Consider the following 23,573-nt stretch of genomic DNA (forward strand, 5'->3'; position numbering starts at 1 on the left):
TGGTCTGTAGTCACATTTCCTTTCTTTATCATTCAAAAAGTCACTGTACTTCACACCAATTCCTCCTATTTATTACCCACCTGACGTCTATTACTAGATGATTGTTGATGGTTGTTTTCACTTTCCTGATGTGAAACCAAAGGTGTAAACAGTTACACTTTACTCAACCAGGCAATTGTGACAGCAAGTCTCAAAATCCTCAGTAATGTATTTCATGAAACAAAGATGTTGCAGGGTCACTGTTTTATTCACTGCATAAGAAAGCCCATCAAGTACTCATTTGAATAAAATACATTTAAAAAATGAAAAATGAAAAAGAAAAGTTGTGTTATTGTACTTCAAAGTCCATGTTTATTGAGGAACATCATGGCCTCCTCTGTTGTTTGTAACCTTCATGGGGATTAGAGATTACAATAATAGTTAAGTATACCTCTAAGAGAAAAATACAATTCAGAAACCAGTGGATACAATATTTCTTGAGGGAAGAAAATAACAACTTCTACTCCCACTTGAAGGTTATGTTTCTGACCTTCTCATGTATTTATTCAAATGATTGTTCAACTTGTCAGAAATAAAAATAGAAAACTTTGTGGGGAAAAAGGCAATAAAAAAGTTTGAAACTCAACATTGCTGACAATATACACAGTAACTGTGTGCAAGGGTGCGCAGAGTGATATTTGAAAATCTTTCAGGGTCATCCATGAATCCAAAAGTTCAGCAGGTAAATAGCAGTAGTGGACATTGCCATAGCAACCGGCTTGTACCTCACGGTACCCCAGAGGAGTAAAGAGGAGCGTGACTTAGTTTACCCAGCATCCAGCAGCAAAAACGGACTGTGGTCAATCGGCTGCTGCCCCCTGAGACCCCAGAGCTCTAGAGCCCCCCCCCCAAAGAAGTACACCCCTGAAGTGTGAGGTAGATCAAAAAGAATGGCTCTCCAATTATGCAAAGGGTAAAAACAAACAAACACACAATTACAAACAACGCAGAACCAAGCTTATTATCATATTTTAGCATAACATATAGATCGTTTTCCCACAGAAAATAAATGCACTGTTAGCTTTGTTTCAAATTAAATATACTTTAGGATTAGGGTTTATATATGTAGTACTATGAAACAATTTGGGCCGTAAGATCTGATAATCTGCTTAAATGCTTTAAGACATACTGTCAACAGGTATTTTGAGTATGATAACAAATGAAATGTGTGCTTCTCCTAGAAGAAAACACGTTAACGTGAAAAAATGAAAGGTCATATTGAAATAGACATGACAAGAGTGTGGGTGTGAAGGAAAGAAGAAGAGAAGAAAGATGAAAAATAAAATAAGGAGATGAAACAAATTGTTAACATTAGATCAGAAAGGTCAGGAGATAATAATCATTTATAGAAAAAAGACAGAAATGGAAGAGAAGGGAGCATGAGAGAGGGAGAAGAAAGTGTCTCCCCTCACCTGGCTCAGCATCTGTGCCGTATCAAAGAAGCTTGACTCACAACGATTTGCATACACATGTACACAGACAGACCCACAATGGAGGGAAATACACACACCAACACACACATGCACAATGCGGTGCTGTCATGTATGATAAATGTCTTTTTGCAGCCTCTGTGACCCACTTGAAGAGGATTCCTTCTACTGCGTCTAACTCACTGGAACATATTAGCCAAACGCCTCCTTTCCCTCCCCCTTTTCGTTGCGTCTCACCTCCATTTTGCACTTACTCCTCCTCATCCCTCTGTTTTCCCTGGATCTGCCAGACGTGATTCACTGAAGTAAAACATCTCTTTCCACTGATTTTTGTCCGATTTTGTCCCCACATCGCCGACCATCCAAACATCCGTTCATTTCATGTCTCCTTTTAGTTTTTTGTTGTGTCTCTTACAAGCGAGTGTGCTTGTGGAAAGTGGCTGAAATTTCCAGGTTTTCCATTCATTTATAGTTAAACACATTTTGTCTGTGGTTAAACCCATTCAGGATCTAAACTGAACCACCATCTCTCTACGCCTCCATATGCATGCCTGCCTCTCCCACCCTGCGCTCTTTGTTGAGAAGCAATAGAATTTTTCACAATTTTGTATTCAGCCCCTTTAACTTTTCTCCTGAAATCCTTTACGTCCTCCCTAATCCCTCTTTCTTTTAACCTTCTACTCTTTCCAGAGAAGGAGGGCACGTGTCTCAGCTTCCTCTCCCCATCCACACGTGATGACTTCCTTCCCCTCCTTGCTCCTGTGTTCCTGCTCTTGAGAGGGTCTTCCTTCTCTCTCTCTGGGACTCACCAAAAGCTTCCTCCATGGATGGCCACACGCTTCTTTCACTTCTTCACCCCGGCCTTTACGTTCTTCTGTCACTTTCCTTGAATCACCTCTTCCTCTCTCTTCATCAGTAACGACCTGGCTGTTTTTCACGACCTCCACATCTGGCTGTGCGTGTCTTTCACTCTGCTCCTTTCCGCTGGACCTCTCCCGATCAACTGTCCCTCTCCAACCCACCTTTGCCATCTGCTCTCCCTCCCTTTGTTCCTCCCGTATCTCTCCCACGGTGTTGCCTCGATAGAGGATTAAATAGAAAAACAATCAGAAGGTTTTGAGGCAAAGCCACACGACGCACATACCTGAACACGCAAACAGAACATTGAGAATCGAGCGGGTCAAGAAGAGTCAAAATAGTCAAACAATGCTGCCATCTGCTGGAAAACCATCAAACATGCATGAAGAGAAGCGATAAAGAGGTTCTTATTGCCATTAATGCAAACAATATAAATGATAAAAATACACAGAAGGCTTAAATGTGTTAACAACGTTACTAAGGCAATACAACATGTACAGACAGCGTATATTGTTTTTTTAAAGTGCAAGAGCCGGTCTAGTTCAGGAAGCCGGTTGATTCAGCAGCTGACTTACATAGTGTGGGAGACATATCTGTTCATCTGCCCTTTTCAGAGAAACAATGTAAAATAATAAACCCGGGAGGTCTTAACAGACAATTATTTAATGGAAAAGACTCAACAAAAAGCAACTGAAAACAATCTTCAAAAGGAAGACGAGCTTGGCTTCTTTGGTCTGCAACTGGTCTGCAACTGGTCTGCAACTCAATCCACCACCTCTCTGCTCACTCTGGCCTCCACTGCCACAAGCACCCTGAACTCTGGCTTGGCACCGCCACATATCCTTTGCTGATCAGCTGATCAGCTGCAGCTGCAGGAGTGACGTCACCATCACACCTGAGGAGAATCTCACACTCTCACACACACACACACACACACACACACACACACACACCACACAGCAAAACAAAGTAACAAGAAAGTACATTTTTCATCAAATAAGCAGTTTCAAAACATGTTATAGAAAAGTGCCATTATAAGTACAATTTAAGTGCTACCATTTGTTAGTGCTACGGTTTGCGAGTGTTTTAGTCAAGGTAGAGTCTAAAGAGGTGTGTCTTGAGTTTTCGACTCTATATTTTGACTCTTTATTTCTGAACTTCTTTGCTTTGGTTTCTTTGTATGTATTACTTGGGTTGTTACCAACATCTGGTGAAAATGTCATGTCAATAGCTCTTTTGGAAATATATTCACTGAGAAAAATGGTGACGTGTTCAATACTCATCTCACCCGCTGCATGCATGTGTGCAGACACAAACACGGCGGTTAATGCATTCAGGAAGACCCCGGCCCTACTAAAAGAAAAAAAAATGATGTGTATTCAACACTGTGGCCCAGTGGCCCCTCTTACAAGAGGCTAAATAAGTATATTAGTTACAGGACCTGTGCTACTTTCCTTTACAGTCAATGCATGGCCTGGAGCCTGAAGATCTTAACTGTTACCATATTTTAATCATGTATTGTGGGGGAAAAATGTCAATGTGTGAGACCACACTTTTTACACGTGGATTTTCCACACATCAGTATGCTGCTTACAGGAAATTGAGGTTAACAACAAAACTTAGACATGCCGTGTTGGCCTACTTTCACATTGTGCTGCACACAGGAGGTTAGAAAAAACGATGTAACTTGTCAAATTCAAGTTAACTATCGTGCAAAAGGTTAAACGCTTCTGTCTCTTTCTGTACTTTAGATTTTTATTATTTTATCTGTGCAGCATAACCTTCCAACCGCTCTTCCATTGTGACATGGTTTCTTTGTGTACTGCATAGAATAAATGAACATGTGATGCATTTCGAGGAAATTGGTAGGAGCACTGGTAAAATGTAGGCAAACTGCTGATCACATTCTAGCTATTAACTATAAAAGTTATACATAAACATAAATTATAATGTGTAATTCTTTTTTCTTTTTTTTTGGCTCAGAGTGAATTGGCTTCACTGAACTGTGCAAACACCACACACACCACACACACCACACAGCACAACAAAACACGGCACGTAACACACTCACACACACACAATTAATCAATGTGGGCGTTTGTGCGAATGTGGTCTGAGGTGACCTTTCTGGAACCAGACAGGCCTTATATACAACCCTCCCTCCCTCCCTCATAACCCCGTGTTTGATCAAAACCTTTTGGCTGAAAGACGCTGAATTTATTCTTCTGTTAAAAAGACTGGTGAGTTACAGTATTTTAAAACCACCTATTAAAGTCTGTTTGGAACATACCCTTAAACCTCATTGTTCTTATCTTTTGTGTGTGAATCCAGAGGCTGCTGGTTGACCTGCAGAGATGAAAGGTAACATGCTGGTTTTCACTGCAACACGTCTGCTCCTTTGCTGGATGCTGCCTGTGGGCTCCATGAAGGTGAGTGGCACATCGCGCACACTTATATCTAAACCATTTGATTGAAATCTTTAAAATGTACAAACGTTAACAGCGTGTACATCTGTGCATCAATTATTGATCGAGCACATTCACTGCTTTAAGTAATCTGGCGAGCCCCCCCGAGGCCCCCAAAGAAGTATCTTCAGTACTGATACTCAACAGCGTTTCCCCTACATTTATAACAGAAATTACTCCCCCTAATTGTAATTCTACAATTCTTCTGAAGAAAAAAAAAAAGTTATATTTCTTTTGGTTGTTGTTATTTTTCCATGCACGGTAGTTCCACACTGACAGTAATATTTTGCCAATAAGTCCACGTGGCGCTTGCAGCAGCGGGGGGAGCAGAGAGCACCAGAGTGATCCTTGAGGACCATTGAGTGTATATTATGTAAAAACAAAAGATCTGTCAATGCATTTAGTTCTTCTACATCTCTCCTCTAGATCAGCTTTAAGGTCCATCGACCGAAGGACGAGGCGGTCCAGCTAAACATGGCTGAGGGGGCTGTTGATGACATGTACTTTGGCTGCAACGAACCAATGACAAAAAGGATCAAGGACAAATACTTTGAAGAAGAGAAGACTAAAACATTTTCAAATGTCTGTAGAAATGCACAAAAATGTGTAAAGCGTGGACTCAACAATATAGATAAAGGGGACGAGGCTCTGACTAAAGATCACATGCAAGCAATATGTGTTTATACATCTGGTTATGGTGGGTTTTACAAAACGTTCAATGAAAAAGTCTTAACGGGCAGGTGCAACTACACTTTATTTCCATATCACTCCTTACATTTCTGGCTGACATCTGCTGTACAGATCCTCAGAAAAGGTCAGCCGGACTGTCACATTTCTTACCGCCGAAGTAATACTAAGTTCATTGGCAAAGTCAACCAAATAATGCGCTTTGGCGCCTTTACCTCCAGCTCTATGATCACAACACTGACCCATTTCGGGAACAAGGCCTGCTTTAAAATCAGAACCTGTTCAGGTGCAAAGCTAAAAAAGTATCCTGAACTTAAAGATAGAGAGCAAGAGGTGCTCATCCCTCCTTACGAGACCTTCAACATAACTGAGGTAACAAACAAACAAAAGGTTACAGGTCTGGAGGACTGTAAGGTTGTTTATGTCCTGGAGAGCGCAGGTATTCATAGCAATCTGAACTGCAAAGCCGCCTACAAGAACCCCGTTCAACTGGGGGGGGCGAAGGGAAAATGTTTTGATCGTGTAAAGCAAACTGCATTTGATGCTTCTTAGACCCCATGGCTACGCAACTTTTTCTCAAACTCGGTGTTGTTTTTTACATTGAAAAGGCTATACAACAAAATGATGATTATGTAGACATTTTCTTCATGACATCAATAAAACATATTGCTTAGCAAACATGTGTTGTCTTTTGTTTTCTAAGTTGATTATTAATAATAATAAGTAAATAAGTATAGGTGAAGGAATATGAAAACCATTCTAGTATAAAAAAAGACAATGCAGCAGTGTATTTTACCCAATCAATCAACTACTGAGGATAATAGTTTTTACCCTGGACCAGACAGCGTCTTTCTACTATAGTGTAATACTAGATATGACCACTAGATGCTGTCAAGATAATGAACATTCACACATTGACTTCCCAGGTAACCCTTAACGCTGGGTCTGTGACGGTGGAGATGTATTGATGACGGCTTCTTCTTTCATTTGCCACGCAGGAGCCTGACTCAGAGTGAATGAACTCACAGTTAATGAAACAAACTTTCATCAGTTGTCCTGCAAAGACAAACTCAGAGTTCAGGGTTAATCTCAGCCTTTGTTTAAACTGCTTTCTGAAACAGGGCCGTCTCCACTATGCAAATCATTACATGTTGGGGTTAAGAGAGGGTTTAAGGTTAGGATTAGAATTAGGCTGATAGCTATTGAGTTTATAGATAAGGGAACTCTTTAGGAGATGAAAGTCAACACAAAGGCATGAGACATCGCTGTGTTTGTTCGTGTGTGTGTGTGTGTGTGTGTGTTTTTTAGTTCCATGCTCACAGTTGAAAGGTGGTAACAAGGCGTAAATAAGGTGTGTCATTGTGAGGAGGGCCACGGTTTTCACTTATTAATTAACCTTTTTAATGTCGTTGTAATTTAATAACTGCAGGAAATGCTCACATTTTTCCACTTTGTGTCTGAGAGATTACTTGTGATCACAGCTGTAACTAAGTTTCACACATTTGGTTGCTGATTTATTTGCCTCATTAACTTCTTGTTCAGTTAAATCCTTAGTACAACATATTTCATAAACACATTCTTTTCTATAAAACTTGATTCTACATTTTTTTCTTCCAAAAGTGGATAAAGGACAAAATTCAACCTTGTAATATAGTTGATTTAAAAGCCTATATTAAAGTTTAGTGCAGTGGCAGTATTTAGACTATATACTCGAATGCAATACTTAAATAGAAAGTACTTTATGAGGCTTGTACCTGACTGTTTTCCTATTTCAGTCAGAAAATAAAAAAGTGACTGTTTTTTTTGCCATTTGCCATTGATTGGCTTTCATATACAGGCTACAATTAAATTGTATTAATTAAAACTCACTATTTTCTTTAACTGAAATTACAATGAACTAGAAAAATTGCAGAACAAAAGCTCCCTTTACTTCTTTTAAGGCTGTCATCAGAGCCACCCAGGTGCCGGTTTCAGATGGTCTGACATATCTATGGTGCACACCTGCAAAGGAAATGTTTAAAAAGAAATACTTTGACTGATCATAAATGCAGGAATGCAGAGAATACATGCATTATGGAATTCAATGACACCACACACACGAAATCCAGATGTTGCTTCACTGTATTGGCCTTTAATATGAGACATGGATGAGGTAATCTAACCTTTAAATATAAGTACATCCATTGGTAATTAATCCTCCATAAATGCCATAGGTCTCACAATACAAGGAGGGTCCAGGTAGAAGACACGTGTATATATATATAATCAATATGATGTTGCACTATTACATTCACTTCTCTTAAAATATCTTTTCCAGCCTCAAATTCAGGGTGAAGAAAGCAATAATCTTATTTGATTTAACCTTGGAAAAAAAAAATGAATCAGCTTACACTATCTGAGCTTAACAGTTACAGCATAATGTTTTTGTCTTTTAAGGATGAGAAATACAGATGTAGGCTGCCTTGTGTCGTTGCTTCATCAACAAGGGATCATTCTCTGTTCTTCACTGCTCGTAAATATACATTTTCATTCATGATTTGATTCACATGCCATAACAAGACGTATTCCGGCCACTGAGTGGTTTAAGTTGCAAAAGCCATTGAGCTTTGAGTGATGAGCCGAGCGAGTAAAAGACTAACTGCTGACGCAGCTTCATTTCCTGAAACCTGCCGTCGTCCATTGCATCAAGATAAGTGAGTTTACCAACACATTACTGTATATCATAGCATTCACTCTAGTGGCTACATCGATACTAAGGCACAGTGTTATTTAAAGCTTATTTAAAGCATGCTTGGCTGTAAGTACAGTTTTTATTTTTTTGGTCCTTGAAGAATCATTGAAAATATTCGGCATCATCTTTCATGCTCCCGTACAACAGATTAGACATCGGTTGTCCATCATCTCTGGATTTTATTTTTAGAAATAGTTTCCTTAAAATATGCAAGCCGGTCTTCACTTACTTGTAGTTTTCTTTCCTCTAATTGCATATTAAATAGATTTAGTTAATATTGCCAGGGCAACAAACATCCACAGTTAATTTGTTTTGTATTAAAAATTCATTTCAGATTCTTTGAATATTTAACAGTGCTAATTCTACCTGTTGAATAAAGTTTGCAGAATTATGCCTCTTTGACCTTTTCCTCATAAGTGCCGCTGCCCTTGTAAGCGCCCACGTAGCCACTGCCGTCCGGGACGTCCTCCCGCCCCACTTTTCCTTTTCCTTTGCCTGACTCGTCAAACCGCTCCTTGTGCGCTCCGGTGTACTTGGTGGTGTCAGTCAGTCTGTCCACTGCTGCTGCCTTTGCCACTTTCTAAAAAAAAAACACACACACACACACACACATTTTATACCCATCCACCTGCTGACCTTATTTTCCACTCACTCTCTCTCATTTCTTTGATATTTTTCCAGCACCTTTATAAATGATCTTTGTAAGCCATGATGTGTTCAATGTGATGTTTCTGGAGGAACCAATCGCAGCATTAAGTTGTTGAGGAAGCAGTTCAGCGTTATTTAATGATGCCTGCCGGAGACGGGTGAAATGACATAATACTCACAGTGACGCCGACGTTGGCAGGCTCCTTACCAACGATGAGGCCGTACAGCTGCTGGAGAGACTCCTCTTTGCTTTTGCCTTTGAAACGTTTGGGAGCCAACTCTGTCAGGGCCTGGTTGAACTGCTCAAACGTGATCACACGAGCGGACTTCGCCCTGAGGAAACACACAGTGCTGCCAAATGTCCTCTGAGGCAAGTAACTCAATTCAGATTTTTTTTTTTTTTTTACAAATAATTTATAATAACAAATGTTCCTACTGACGTTGGCCTAAATTGTCCTCAATAAGCTTAACAATTAAAGTTTTTCAAGAAATGGATTTCCATTCAATTTGATCTACATATTCATGGTGTCCATAGGATGAAAGTATGTTTGTAATCCTAAAGTTTTTGTTGTAAACACATGAACGAAATCTTACTTGACTTTGCTGAAAACTATGTCCACGTCTGTCGTGGTGACGTTCTTGCCGTCTATTATGGCGCAGTCCTTGCAGATCTTAGCAAAGTTCTTGCCGTTCATCTCCTTCCCTCTGGCTTTTGTGTCTCCATGAACTGCAAACTTCTGGAAGGAGGTTTCCACTTCTGCTGCGGATACTGATCCCTCCGCCATGCTGACAAATGCACAGAGAACAAAGTGTCAGGCTGAAGGTGGTCAACACAACAGAATAATCAATGAACACAGTTTCAATGTCCTTTCCTTCAAAAGGCCCTTTTTTAAAAAAGCAACCACACTTTCACTTTGGTGGTTCATTAACTTTATCTCCTTGGGAGGACGTTTAGTAAAATGAGAGAACGTCATGATGACACAATTAGCTGATTGATAGTTGGACTGCCAGGAGAGCGCTGCCATTATGTTCCGTCTAAGTAAATGTTTTTACTCTCGCTAGCTCACTTGTACACACACACGCACACACACACACACACACACACACACACACACACACACACACACACACACTTTCACATCCATCATTATGTCCCTCTTACACTAAAGCTGCAGTCAGGCCCATCTAATTCAATCAGCGGCTACTCTGCTCTTCAGTCTAATGGTGTATAAACAAACGTGCTCCCTCTCCTCTCTGTCTCCTCCTGGTCCACACAGAAACACACACACTTGTCCATAACTTGATGCTGCTGTGTGTTAACAAGTAAGGAGGTGTATTTAGTAAACATTGGTAATTAACAGTGACATAAAAACCTGATTCGAAGTAGAATAAAACAATGAAAATATTTGAAAAGAACACTGAAAAGGGCAGAATTGCCCTTTTCATGGTACCAATCAAATATTTCTGAGTTAGATATTTCATTGTTGGCCATTTAGATAAAAATAATGAGGCATTAAACCTTAAAAAACGTGATTTAGATAAATGCAGAGTTGCATTTCTGTCTGGCTACAAGCACTTATGATACAGACACTATTTCTTAATAAGATCCAACATTGAAATAAACTGTAGCATCAGAAAATGTGCACATAAACAATACATCCTGTTAGCTCAACAGTTAAATACCTACATGGCTTCTTGCTGCTGCTTTTTCCACAGCCAGTTTATGGGATTGCTTGCTACTGCGTGTAACATACATGAAAATAAAAGCGTTAGGCCTACCTGCTGCCGTAAATGAAAGGATGCTTTGAAAATATTCAGGATGATCTTGATGTGCTTGATCTCTTTTCTCTTCCTATTTTTCTATCTCTGCCTCTCCTTCTTCCTGCCACTCCCAGTCTCACAATGACGACAGCGATGGAGGGACACAGAGACGCAGGAGGAGAGAGGGAGGGAGGGAGGGAGGGGGAGTGAGGAGGGAGAGAGTACCGACCAGCACAGCCAATGACATCATCGGCACTTAGCCTCTCTTGTGTGTCTATTCACTCTCATCAGCTCCTCTCTGCACAGAGTTGCTTCTGCGGAAGGATTTCTCAACCTCTGTTCATTTTTAACTCTTTCCATTTGTGCCACATATCATCATTCCGTTGTCCATGTTTTTAGGGCAGCTGCAGCATCCCAAAAGATTAGCATTTCCTCCATTCTCCCGCTATAAGAATAACCTCAGCTCACAGCTATCTGTCATCCCTCCAATGCACTCCCCCCCCCCCCCCCCCCCTCGTTCATGTCATCTCTCCTTTTTTTTCTCTCTCTTACTGTCATTGTTACAAGAGTCCTCTTGTCTAGACAAAGAGCGGCTCTTCACAGGACAAAAGCTGACACTGTGCAGAAAAAGATTATCCGTCTTTCAGCACAGGCCCATGCGCAGACATTTTAGGGGGGGGGGGGGGCTCAAACCAAAACAAAAGGGCACCCATCGCCAAAAATATTCATGAAATTAAAAATACTAATAATAAAATGAATTAAGTAAAAACACAGGACATTTTCCCTGTCTTTCTGCTTTTGGAGTTTCTCTTTTCTTGGCAACATGCTGCAAATTTAAATGAGATAAATCAATGCTGTGCATAATAATTAAGAGTGACTTACACAATCTCTATAACGATGAAAACACACATATTTTTTTAAACTGTTTTCTGTCAGAGTTGAAGCATAAGCAACACTACACCAATAATGTACCACAACATGCATCACCAGACTGTGATTAAACAAAACTAGTGAACTTGTCTAATTTGTAGAACAGTAAAACTCACTTTAAATTCTCTGCCTGTCTGCCTGCCTGTATCTCTCTCCCTCTCTCGCTCAGCACGAGCACCAGGAGGAGGAGGAGGAGGGGGGGGGGGGGGGCGGAGCTTGTGAGCATGTTGGGGCAATATTCTCACAAGAACTCAAATAAATGCCCCGTCAGATATCAAAACACCACTAGGGGTCTACCTGCTATCAGAGCAGGATTATTTCTCAGGTTTGTCAGCGTGGGAACCCGCATAGGCCCACTGACTGACTGACTGACTGACTGACTGATGCTCTTTGCTTTGTTCACAGGATAAACACAACAAGTTGTTTTGACATCATGCACCATCATGAAACCACTTTGTTCTCAGTCAAATGGAAAGTAATCCCCTCCATCTAATTGTAAATACCAGCAAGTGCAGCAACGTCTTGTCCCATGATGAATGCTGTTTTGGGGGGAAATTGAAAGTAATCTATTTACACTCATCCCTGAACAAATCACTGACTGGTGACTAAGATCTCAGGGGTCCGTTTCAAGAAGCGGGTTTAAGTGAAGTTTGTCAACCCTGAGATGAGGGAAACTCATGGTTTGTCTCTTACAGAAAGGGAGGTAACTAAACCTCAGGGTCAGTCACTATGGTAACTGAGACTGTGAACCTAACCTGGTCTTCTCCCTCTGACAGCAGCCAGCCAATGACACAGCGCTCTTTCATTTCCTCATTCATTCAGTCACTCTGTATCAGGCGTATTTTACCCCAGTTTCCACATGTGAACAAAATAAGATTGTTTATGACCTCTGTTACGTTAAAGTCTTTTTCTGGACAATCCTGTTGACGAAGAAGCGGTTTTACTTCGCAGGGTGTTAAATGTCGAGAGAATATTGAGGCCCCAATGAAACATATTTTAATTTCTAGATAACTAATTGGTTGAGTGGTATAGTTTTTCTTCACAGAAAAGCGTGAAACGTCTTTTAAACGTGTTTGTTCCCTGGACACAAACAAGTGAGAGACATTAAAAAGGAGTTCCACAGGAAAATACATTATAGGTTCAATACCATTATACCAGTTTTTACTAGCGACATTATTCTTGTGATTAAATATGAGCATGGTGTGTATTTCAAGCCTGTGTGTAGCGCAGTGTAAAATGTAATTTCTCCACTGGGAATTAGTAAAACTTATGATTAGAGTGTACATTAAATATTAATATACAACACTATATTGGAACTTACACTTTGACCCGAGCAGCAGTTTTCTCCCACGTTTCTCTGTCTTTTGCTGCAGTAGCGTGTTGCTTTGGTTCCGATGACGGTTGACATTCGCCGTACGCCTGCATCAATACATCCAGCTCAACAGGGACGACGTATGCCGACCGATTGTTTGTGGTTGTTGCCATGGTAAATCGTTGTATCGTGGCTCCATTCATGCTGCCTTCAACTCTGACTCCACCTACTCCCAGTTGATTGAACCAACTCTAAACATCTGTTCTGAACCAACTCTAAACATCTGTTCTGAACCAACTCTAAACATCTGTTCTGAACCAACTCTAAACATCTGTTCTGAACCCCCAGACTCAGTTTTCCATCTCAGGGTGAATCAACTCAGAGTTTGTTGAACCTCCTACTTGAAAGGGACCCTGCGCTTTGCAAGCAGCGCAACAGCAGCTCACGTGAACCAAAAAAAGATCCCGTGGTCAACAAGCATTACAGTTCAACACCAATACAAATGATGGAAGGTTTTTACCCCTGTGACAGCTCAACCTCACTGTGGGTGTTTCCCTGTAATTCCTGCTCGTCAGGCCGTTCCATCGCGGTGGCACCTGCTGCTACACAGGTGATATGGGAAGACGTCACTGTTTGTTTAAAGTACAAACAAAGCCTTTTGGTTAAATATCACGGGACAGCGGCATTGTGCCTTGTTTGAAAAACGGGTTGGAGGATAAAAGGAAGTAGGATTCTCTTCACAGACCTGGACATACCATCATTCAAACTCATATTTGATTTTTAAATATTCATCATCATGGCCGAATCCAGTTTCCCTTTCCCCCCGGAGGAATACTGTCCTCTGTGCGCGGATGTGCCCATAGACCCGGTCACCATCCCCTGCGGTGACACCTACTGCCTGGAGTGCATCAAGATCTACTGGGACCAGTTCGACCACATGGGCGTGTACAGCTGCCCGCAGTGCCGCTCCAGCTTCACGCCGCGGCCCGTGCTGAGGCGCAACGTGCCCGACGTCAACCACGAGCCCCGGCGCCAGCTCCCGGCGCTCACCCCCTTCCCGCACATGCAGCGGGAGTCCTTGTGCGACTTCTGCGTGGGCCGCCGCAGCAAGGCCGTGAAGTCGTGCCTCATGTGCCTGGCCTACTACTGCGAAGCGCACGTCAAGCCGCACTACGAGTCGTCCACCTTCAAGAGGCACAAGCTGGTGGACGAGACGGGCCACCTGGACCGGAAGATCTGCCCGCAGCACGAGAAAGGCCTGGAGCTGTTCTGCCGCACGGACCAGATGTGCGTGTGCGTGCTGTGCACCGTCAGGGAGCACCGCGGCCACAACATCACCTCGGCGGAGGAGGAGCGCGTCGAGAAACAAGTGAGTCCCGACGTGACGGATATTTGGACAGAGGACAACGGTCGGGGGGTCGGGGGTTTGATTTAAGAAATCGCAGCGCCTGACATGAGCCTGTTTTTACATCAGAAGGTCCTGGTGGTCACCCAGACTGAGGTCCAGCACATCATTCAGGAGAGGATGAAGGAGCTGCAGGACCTCAAACACAACGTGGATGTGCTCAAAGTAGGATCAGACGTTTCCTAATCAAACATAATTCCAAACATAGTGATTGTCATCCAATGCAAATATCACCCCCCTCCTAAACCTCTCGACCAACTGGTTCTCCCCTTCAGAGCGCTGCCCAGCGAGCGCAGGCAGAAAGCGACAAGACCTTCCACGAAATGCTGCAGGCGGTGGAGCGCTGGAAGGCCGAAATCCACCAGATGATAACGGCCAACATGCAGTCGGCGATGTCGCAGGCCGAGGGCTACCTGGAGCGCCTGGAGCAGGAGATCCTGGAGCTCCAGCGCAGAGATGCAGAGCTACGGCAGATTCTGGAAACAGAGGACAACATTCACTTTCTGCAGGTCCTTGAAAGATAAATGTATATGTGAAGAAATATGACGATTTGTGTCTTAACACACACACACACACACACTCAAACATCTTAATGTATCTTGAGGCCAACATTTTACAAACAAACATACTAAAACTAAAAAGTACTTCCCTCACTCAATATGACAGTATACTGGCACTACTTTGAAGGTGGTAAATGTATTTATGTATTGATGTTTTGCCTGCTCCATGCCATGTTTTGAATGAAACAGGAACTGTTGTATTGTTTTGGTCAGCCAAGGGCACTGTTTGTGTTTTTGACCTGACTTTGGATTTCCATTCCAATAGAACTTTCCGACCCTGTGCGTTGCTCCTGAGGCCATGGTTCCCAAAGTGCTCATCAACCCCCAGTTCGCCTTTGGGGAGATGAGCAAGACGGCCACCGGGATGAAGGAACATCTGGACATCCTCTGTAAGAAGGAATTGAGTGAAATCTCCAAGTCAGGTTTGTAAATAGCAGATGAAATTGGCAAAATATGCACACACACAATGAAAACTGTAAAGCTGACCCAATGCTGTATCATCCTCGCAGTGAGTGAAACGCCCGTCTACATACTTCTACCGAGGAATGGAGACAAACGACTGAGAGGTAAATGTGTGCAAACCTGTACAACTTTGAAAATTAATTCATTAGAATTAATATCAGAGAATGATAACGTATTATATAACCAAATTAAGGGGAGAAAGTTAAAACGGCATCTAATTACACATAGATACATTTATACATAAAATATATGTTTGATAAAATAATGTTTGTCCACTTCATTTCTTTTTTAATTTCAAACAGTTCCTTCGAGAGTTGATTTTCAGGAGCCCAAAACCAGGACAGACTTCTTAAGATGTGAGTTGAGTGTTTTTTGGTTCAGTTTATTCAGTTTTTTACAAAATTAAAGAAACTACTTGGACACACAAAGAAGCTTTTACCAATGTATTAAAGAAAAACCTTTTTGAGATGAGAGGCTTTAACTTTGCATAGCTTGTGGCAGCTTCTGCAGGGAATTAGATGCAGTTCAGGGTTATATATATATATATATATATATATATATATATATATGTGTGTGTTAATGCAGGAATTGGTAGGGTTGAGGAATTGACCCGCTCCTGAAATTCAGAAAGGTAACTTACCAACTAGGTGAAAAACAGACAAAGGGAGGGATGAGTGATCATGTGAAGTGAACGATCCTTATGAGGCTCCATAAAACACGTGTATGACCGTCTTTGCCCAGACGCCTGCAAGTTGTCCTTGGATCCGAACACAGTTTACAAAGAGCTGGCCTTGTCAGACGGGAACCAGCGGGTCACGCGGAGGAAAGCCGTCCAGTTTCACCCAGATCACCCCGAGCGCTTTGATGGCTTCTCCCAGGTGCTGTGCAAAGAGCCCCTGACTGGTTTCAGGTTTTACTGGGAGGCAGAGTGGAGCGGGGAGTTTTCCATCGGAGTGGCCTACAAGAGCATCAGCCGCAAGGGGAAGAACTCGCACAGCCTGCTGGGCTACAACGACAAGTCGTGGAGTCTTCTCTGCTCCGACTCGGGATACTCTGCCTGGCACAATAAAGTGGACAAAGACCTTCCCGGAGGTCCCAGGGCCACACGAATCGGCGTGTACCTGGATTGCGCAGGCAACACGGTGGCCTACTACGCCATATCAGAGACTATGGAGCTTATCCACAGGTTTAAAGCTCAGTTCAGTGAGCCTTTGTATGCTGGCTTTGGTGTGGGCTCCTCTGTCACCCTTTGCCCACTAAAGCAAAATACCACAACTTACTGAGGGTTACTGTGATGAGCGATGATCTCACAGGTGCTGTTCAATACGAGCCAACAGCGCCATGTGACGCAAGTGTGTGCAACAAAGTAGAATGTATACCCTTCCTATGCATGCATTTCTGACCACATTGTGCGCGTTCCTGTGAGGAAGTTCTGAAAGTTCAGTTTTTGTTTCATGCAAGTTCCTGCTGGGAAGAAAATGGTATAGTACCTGGGTGAAGACCACAAACTTCTAATAACAGAGGGCCTGCTTTCAACTGGGAGGAGCATTCTGTGTTTGAAACAACCAGCAGATAAATGTCAGACAATATGTGTGTGTGTTTTATGTATCTCATGCATGCTTGTGTACGAACTAAAACTAAAAATGCAAATGCAAACTCACACTGTTGTGTTGAACAGTCATTTTGTGAGGATTTTGGCGCTCCCTGTGGTCAAAACAGTACTGTTTCTAAAGTTCCTGGGTCTTTTTTAGAAAACCTTCTATATTGCTGGTTCAGGCAGTCTGCCTTGATCAGGATCACATTGCCCTGGATTTGGATCTCCCGTCCCGTGCTTCCTGACGCGTCAACATGAAATTGAGAAGTTTTCATAACCAGTGAAAAGCTCGTCGTAGTAACCTCAACACTCTCCGTGACTTTCAGGTTAAAGACTGCTATCATTTATAGGCAGTGAGTCCTATTTTGAGACTGGAGATAATGTGGCCCATATATACCATTGTTTACAACCACCAAACCTTCAGTCAAAACACAAAAAACTGATCTACACAGTAACTCATTTTCAAATCTTTTATGTTTTATTTATTGCAGAGTTTTGGTTATATTGAATATCAAATTGTACAGGTGTTTCTAGTTTTTCTCAAAATCTTTTACACATGGACAGATCAATGGTACAAAACCTGGAGTCAAAGCAGATACATTATGTGACATTTAAATACAAACTGCCATGCAACAAAATGTTAACAGGGATGAAAAAACAAAAAGTACAACTTCACTTAAGACACATATTTAACTTTTTTGAAAACTACTGTGTGGCGATACACACAGTTACAGCTACTTTTACATGAAACCATATACACACAGCTGTAATGCCATCTTGAAATGTGACTTTCTACTGCCCTCTACGTCCTTTTGAAGGTTCTTTGATGAAAAGCAAAAAGAGTGTCCAAAGCTTCCAAACGTGTCCCTGTTTGTTTCCGTCAGCTGACTGGAAATAAACATGGACGCAAGGTGTTGCCTAACAATACAATTCCAAGCTCAAGTATTCTAAATGATTACAATTGTAGCTATAGCTATACACACGTCATGTACCACCCGATGTTAGGCGGCCCTGCGGAGATAGAGGAGTGGATGGATAACCCCGAGCCAAACCATTACAGAGTAAGCCACTGACTGCCAAATACACAGTGTGTTCCTGTCTATGTCCTGAACCATGGAGTACACTGTGGCCAGAGGCAGGTAGCCCACAAACGCAGTCACTTGGAAGATCAGCACTATTTTGAAAGCCCTTTTCTTGATCACGTTGGATCCCTGCCTCTCCCCCCCCCCTGGGGAGGGCTGTTTCAGAGCCCTGAGAAGTGATGAGCAGCAGAATAGGTTAAAAAAAAAGACAAGGAAAAAATAGATTCTGTACATAACCAGTGATCTCAGATCACCATCGCAAATGATCATCTGGGGCACACCAGCCAGAAAGATTGCCAGCCACATAACACAGCAGAAGCTCATCCTGTACCGAAGGGGTTTATACCTGCGGTACAGCACTGGGCGGAGGACCGCAACGTAGCGCTCTATGCTGATAGAGTTCTGGAACTGAACCCTCGCTATGAACATCACGTTGATGAGTTTGAACACCGCCTTTTCAACTCCTTTTTGGACAAAAAAATTTAAGGTCAATAGAGGTGGCCCGAGGAGTCCTAAAAGCATCTCTGTGAGGACCAAGTGGAACTCACACACTTCCATCTTGTCCGTCCAGAAGACTGAAGAGGACATCATCCGCCAGAGCACCCAGCCATTTGTAGGCAGGGAGACCAAGAAATAAGGAGGAATCGTTAAGTAATAGACAAAAGAATGCGAACAGAGCTCACACTGCCAATCCGTCAGGTTCTGTCCTTCTGCCGTGAGGTTTTGCATGTTTTCTGCAAAGTGATAAAGAAAAGAAAACACACTACTGTGAAATGGAGAGTGGAGGTGTACATATTCTACAACTCACTCAGCTCAATTACTAAAATAGGATAAAAGTTATTTAATCTAGTTTTTAAGGGGAACAAAGTGTGAGATATGTCACTGACATGCATGAAATGAACGTATATTAACTGACACACCAATGGACTTTTGAGAGGGGAACAGTTCTCTTGATTTAATGTGTTTTACACAAGTTCAACTCAAGAAAAGCTTGAGAAGAGCCAAAAATGTCCATGAATTTGATTCTGTGTGCATAACAACATTTTCTTCTGAATCTAATTTATATTAAAGCTTTAAAGTGCTCATGAGGGATTATTCATGAAATACATAATTCACGAAATGAAAACAAAATATGGCCGGATACAATTAATTAATTAATTTAATTGGCCATTATAAATGTAAAGATAGTCAAGAAAGTTGAAAGCACCCACCTTGTCTTTCCCCAAATTTGTTCCGGTATGTTTCTGAATGTTCATCGGGAGGTCCAGCTTCAATCACATCAGCCAGAAAACACCTGTTTTCCCCTGATGATCACTAACCAAATAAGGCCCAAGAGTAATGTGCTGCCATGCAAAACCTGTATATGTGTGTAAACAATTTGACTAAACTGGGTTTGGTGTTCAGCTCTTGTGGAAAGCAGAGATTAAAATGCACAGACCTGCATGCAGCAACCATGGAAAGGTGGTGCATTGTATGCATTGACACATTTTATCATAACTATTTCCTTACACTTGTCACTTTCTGTTCGCTGGTGCACTTTATTTTTATTTTTTTAACCTTTAAACTTTTATTCCCTTATTTTTAAACTTACCCATAGCCGTATATACTAAACCATAGCAATAAATTGTATTATATTATATTCTTCTTACACTATGTTGTCATGTTGTCTTGTTGTCAAACTGCTGTTATGCGCCAACCGGCGGATCAAATTCCTTCAAAGTCTGACATATTTTCGTAATCTTTCCTAAAATTATCGGAAAACGAGGCCTTAATGTTTTAATGTTTGCAGGAAAAAACACTGGTCTTTAAGTATTACACATTCTGTTTACACAGTATTCATTGTTTCTTTTTATATTGAACTTGTATTGCTCCCTCTCATGAATTTTGATAATCATAGAATGAATCATAAGTAAATAAGATTAACAATGTAATAGAAACTGTTAAAGAATCTAACTAGATTTTTGTTTTCTGAAAATGTTCAAATCTTGCATGGCGCCTTCTGCGCCGTGACGTTGGTGTAGATCTTTCAGCGACTCACTTGTATCTTGCTTGATTTACAAGATAAATAATCCAACAGCTTTACTTGTTGTACCAGCTGTGTCGCTCTATGCAAACATACGTGTTGGAGGCAGTCAACCAAAAAGCTGCAACAGGAATGCTTGTACCTGCTTTATTGTTGACATTGAGTTGTTGGCTTGCATCCATTGACGTTGGCTCAGGTCGGTCACGAGCTGCAGGCTTTTCATAACACTGCTTGACGCATTCAAATCATTCTTACTTGGTCATTAATCATACGATATGCGTGTAAAACATTAGAAAAAAAAACGACTTTGACTCTGACTGTTTGGCCTTTTAAATGTTATTCATGAAATGAAAAAACTACTAATTGCTTTGCATTCTGTTTAGAATACAGAGAGATATCTGCTCCAGAGCTCGTGACAATCTCAAAGCACGACTTGTCTCCAAATCTTTCAGCGCTGGGGTACCGACCCGTTGAGGTGCATGTGAAGGAGCCAAATCGCATCACCTTGTCGAGAACATCTTGGCTAAAGTAGCTGTCGACTCCAAGGGAACTTGACCTTTTAACTCGGGTTCTGCAGAGCTCTGAAATAAAAGTATGACTCTAATATACTCTTAGAGTATATGTTACCTATGTTACATCATTCCATTTTCATTCATCATATTTTTTGATTATTAACTTTGGATGGATTGAAATGAAGTGGACTCCAGATATTGTTTTTAAAGCTAGCTTAACCACTGGGGTCGAAATTAAGATTTGTTTTATCCCCACTTCATTTCTGGAAAGCCTCATTAACAAATGATCAAAACAATGGCCTGTTGAAACAGACTATGGCACAAAACAGGCAAACAGTACAGTGTACAGTACAGTTAAGTTTGGAATCTGGATAAAGCATGGCTGTCATTTGAGGTCTAGACATCTTACTTCACAAACAAATGATCTTTCCTGGTAGGAAATTCCATAGTGCATTTTAAAGGCAACGTTAATGTTAATCCAAACCTCTGTTACTATACTTTAAATACTGTAATGGCATGGCCAATGATTGTGGGAATTAGCTTAGTTGTAAAATTGTAGTATTATTGTCTCAAACCGCACACAAACTTGGCCCTGCTGTTAAATTTAAATGTCCTCAAGGTGGCATCAGAAAGGTCCGTTACTGAAAAAGTCAGATTTATGCTTCCCTCAACAATCATGCAATGAATGTGTTTTCCAAACCTACCCTGTTTGCACACAGATCCTTTCTTTGGTGGTTGGGTGAACAATCCAGGGAGCCGTGTCTCAGGAAGCAGGTTTGTCTACATTTTTAGTCATGGTTATTAAGTGTGATCCTCCCAACAGATTGACACATGGGTGGATTGACATTCCGGATCGAAATCTGATGATGCATGATAATTAAATCTGTCACATTCAAGATAAAAGCACACCCATACATGAATATAAAAAGATGCTTTGGACTGGACAGACTGGACTTATATAAATAGCATATAAATACAGGAAACAAATAGGTTCAGCATCATTCCATTTTCCTGTATGGTATTTTTGGATTATTAACTTTGCACGGATTGAAATAAAGTGGACTCCAAATATTGTTTTTAAATCTAGCTTTACCACTGGGGTAGAAATTAAGATTTGTTTTTTCCCCACTTACCACAGTTTGATTCTCACATGTAGCTCTACATCGGTGACTTTAAGTTATGTTAAACTAACAATTAGGGCAAGGACTACAAGGCCAAATCCTTTCCCCTTTGATTGTAATGGATTTAAAATGGTCTGTGTATCAGGGAATCATAAAATGAGAATACTTTAAAGCAACGATGAGTAATGTATTACAGAAACATGCATTGTTATATTTAAGTTAAGTAACTTTTCTACCCTAAGAGAAATTCAAAGGGTTTGCAATCAGTGTCATCCCAAAACAGACCAAATATACTGAAATGTACAAAACAGTATTCTGCAGTCATGCTTCACATTGACAAACGAAGGGTTCTATGTATAATAACAAAAAGGTGGAATGAAAGCGAAGAAGAATATTTGATTTATAGATGTCTTCTTTCACCACACTCCGCACTGTTCCACAAGCTGCCAGCTCAACAGCTATGAGCACAAACAAATGTTCACACGATGGGTGTGTTTTTTTTAGGTGGAGATGGCCTGTCACATGGTTTGCAAGAAAGGGTTGTTGACTACATGATGGGAATAGGAGGCAGAGTATGTAACTGCAACACCGGCTTGGAACAGATGGAAATAGATAGTTACAACCAGTTTTGCTATCCCCATTCCTTCTATGCTCTATGAGGTCAAAAGGAGAACATCAGACCATCTTGTCAGTATTTACAATGGAGACGTTGGCCATTTTAACAGCACTGCCTTTGGTGGAGGAGGTTTGGATAGGAAAGGTCGTTAAATATTTAGACTCTATTCACATTTTATAGCAGGCAGGATTTATTCAGTGGAATATACAATAGTCTGTTTCGACTTGTACATTTATTTATTTTTGTTATCATTCATGCGGGTGCGGGCACATAGAGGGGTAAAACTAAAGTGAAAAAGACATATTTTTCAGAAAAAAAGAAGAGAGACTGAGGAGCAACATGAACAGCGTTAGCCATAACGGATCTAACTACCCAGCTAGTGTTGTCATTTAAAGATGTATTTAATAATAATACATGTATTTATAAAATGTATATACGGAGCAGAAGTGTTGACATCTTCAAAAATGTACAATGATCAATGTGTTTGAACGCGTATGTTCACACACAGTTGTTTGGGTCCAGAGAACGGTGTCTCCTGGCTCAGTAGATTTGTGACGTCACACCCACAAAACCTCATGCAACATGAACACTTGACTTACTGCATTTTTCACAAGAAGGAGGACGTGGACTTTTGTTGACGAAGTGCTTTTTTTCTTCTTGAATAAATGTTTCGGGACAATGACACCACGCCTAGATGAACGCTCAACTGTTTTCATTTCTGGAACGCCTCATCGACAAATGATCAAAACAATGACACCATCAGGCCTGTCGAAACAGACTATGATGCAAAACAGGCACAGTATGTACAGTGCAGTTAAGATTGGAATCTGGATAAAGCATGGCTGTCATTTGAGGTCAGGATATCTTATTTCACAACCAAATGATCTTTCTTGGTAGGAAATTCCATAGTGCATTTTAAAGGCAAAAATGTTAATCCAGACCTCTGTTACTATACTTTAAATACTGTAATGGCATGGACAATAATTGTGTGAATTAGCTTAAATTTAAATGTCCTCATGGTGGCATCAGAAACCCAATTTGCATGTCCTGTAACTGAAAAGTCAGATTTAGGCTCAACAATAACTGTTGGGATTTGAATCATGCAATGAATGTGTTTTCCAAACCTACCCTGTTTGCACACAGATCCTTTCTTTGGTGGTTAGGTGAACAATCCACAAGGGAGCCTTGTCTCAGGAAGCAGGTCTGTCTACATTTTTTGTCATGGTTAAGCGTGATCCTCGCAACAGATTGACACATGGATTGATTGACATTCCGGATCTATGTTTGCATCTGCTATATTGTTGACATTGAGTTGTTGGCATGAATCCATTGACGTC

General features: G+C 41.2%; 3 protein-coding genes across 3 annotated transcripts in view; 2 read left to right on the forward strand and 1 right to left on the reverse strand.

Annotated features, from left to right (window-relative positions):
* Positions 1 to 4,513: 4,513 nt before the first annotated feature.
* LOC119218496 (erythroblast NAD(P)(+)--arginine ADP-ribosyltransferase-like) lies at positions 4,514 to 7,477 on the forward strand. Its single transcript, XM_037472988.2, has 3 exons — positions 4,514 to 4,567; positions 4,659 to 4,756; positions 5,219 to 7,477. The coding sequence occupies exons 2-3, from the start codon at positions 4,682 to 4,684 to the stop codon at positions 6,029 to 6,031; spliced, it is 888 nt and encodes a 295-aa protein (XP_037328885.2). The 5' UTR covers positions 4,514 to 4,567; positions 4,659 to 4,681; the 3' UTR covers positions 6,032 to 7,477.
* A 111-nt stretch (positions 7,478 to 7,588) lies between these two features.
* tppp2 (tubulin polymerization-promoting protein family member 2) overlaps positions 7,589 to 23,573 on the reverse strand; it is a 155,739-nt gene continuing 139,754 nt past the window's right edge. The window contains exons 2-5 of the mRNA XM_037472989.2: positions 10,638 to 10,702; positions 9,453 to 9,644; positions 9,038 to 9,191; positions 7,589 to 8,790 (exon numbers count right to left, since the gene is read on the reverse strand). Coding sequence (XP_037328886.1) covers positions 8,599 to 8,790; positions 9,038 to 9,191; positions 9,453 to 9,643 — 537 coding nt within the window. The 5' untranslated portion in view covers position 9,644; positions 10,638 to 10,702 and the 3' untranslated portion in view covers positions 7,589 to 8,598. The remainder of the gene's footprint in view (positions 8,791 to 9,037; positions 9,192 to 9,452; positions 9,645 to 10,637; positions 10,703 to 23,573) is intronic.
* On the forward strand, positions 13,547 to 16,926 carry ftr84 (finTRIM family, member 84). The gene is made up of 7 exons (XM_037471185.2): positions 13,547 to 14,230; positions 14,336 to 14,431; positions 14,542 to 14,775; positions 15,092 to 15,248; positions 15,336 to 15,392; positions 15,591 to 15,644; positions 16,030 to 16,926. Exons 1-7 carry the CDS (start codon positions 13,658 to 13,660, stop codon positions 16,569 to 16,571), a joined length of 1,713 nt encoding a protein of 570 aa, XP_037327082.2. The 5' UTR covers positions 13,547 to 13,657; the 3' UTR covers positions 16,572 to 16,926.

Source organism: Pungitius pungitius, chromosome 9, assembly GCF_949316345.1.
Source record: "Pungitius pungitius chromosome 9, fPunPun2.1, whole genome shotgun sequence".
NCBI lineage: Eukaryota > Metazoa > Chordata > Actinopteri > Perciformes > Gasterosteidae > Pungitius > Pungitius pungitius.

Bases quoted from the DNA above. Each gene is read 5' to 3' on its own strand.
- LOC119218496 (XM_037472988.2), top strand. From the start codon at position 4,682: ATGAAAGGTAACATGCTGGTTTTCACTGCAACACGTCTGCTCCTTTGC. The intron at 4,757-5,218 runs GTGAGTGGCACA...TCTCTCCTCTAG, and splicing joins TGCCTGTGGGCTCCATGAAG to ATCAGCTTTAAGGTCCATCG.
- ftr84 (XM_037471185.2), top strand. From the start codon at position 13,658: ATGGCCGAATCCAGTTTCCCTTTCCCCCCGGAGGAATACTGTCCTCTG. The intron at 15,249-15,335 runs GTTTGTAAATAG...TCATCCTCGCAG, and splicing joins GAGTGAAATCTCCAAGTCAG to TGAGTGAAACGCCCGTCTAC. The intron at 15,393-15,590 runs GTAAATGTGTGC...AATTTCAAACAG, and splicing joins TGGAGACAAACGACTGAGAG to TTCCTTCGAGAGTTGATTTT.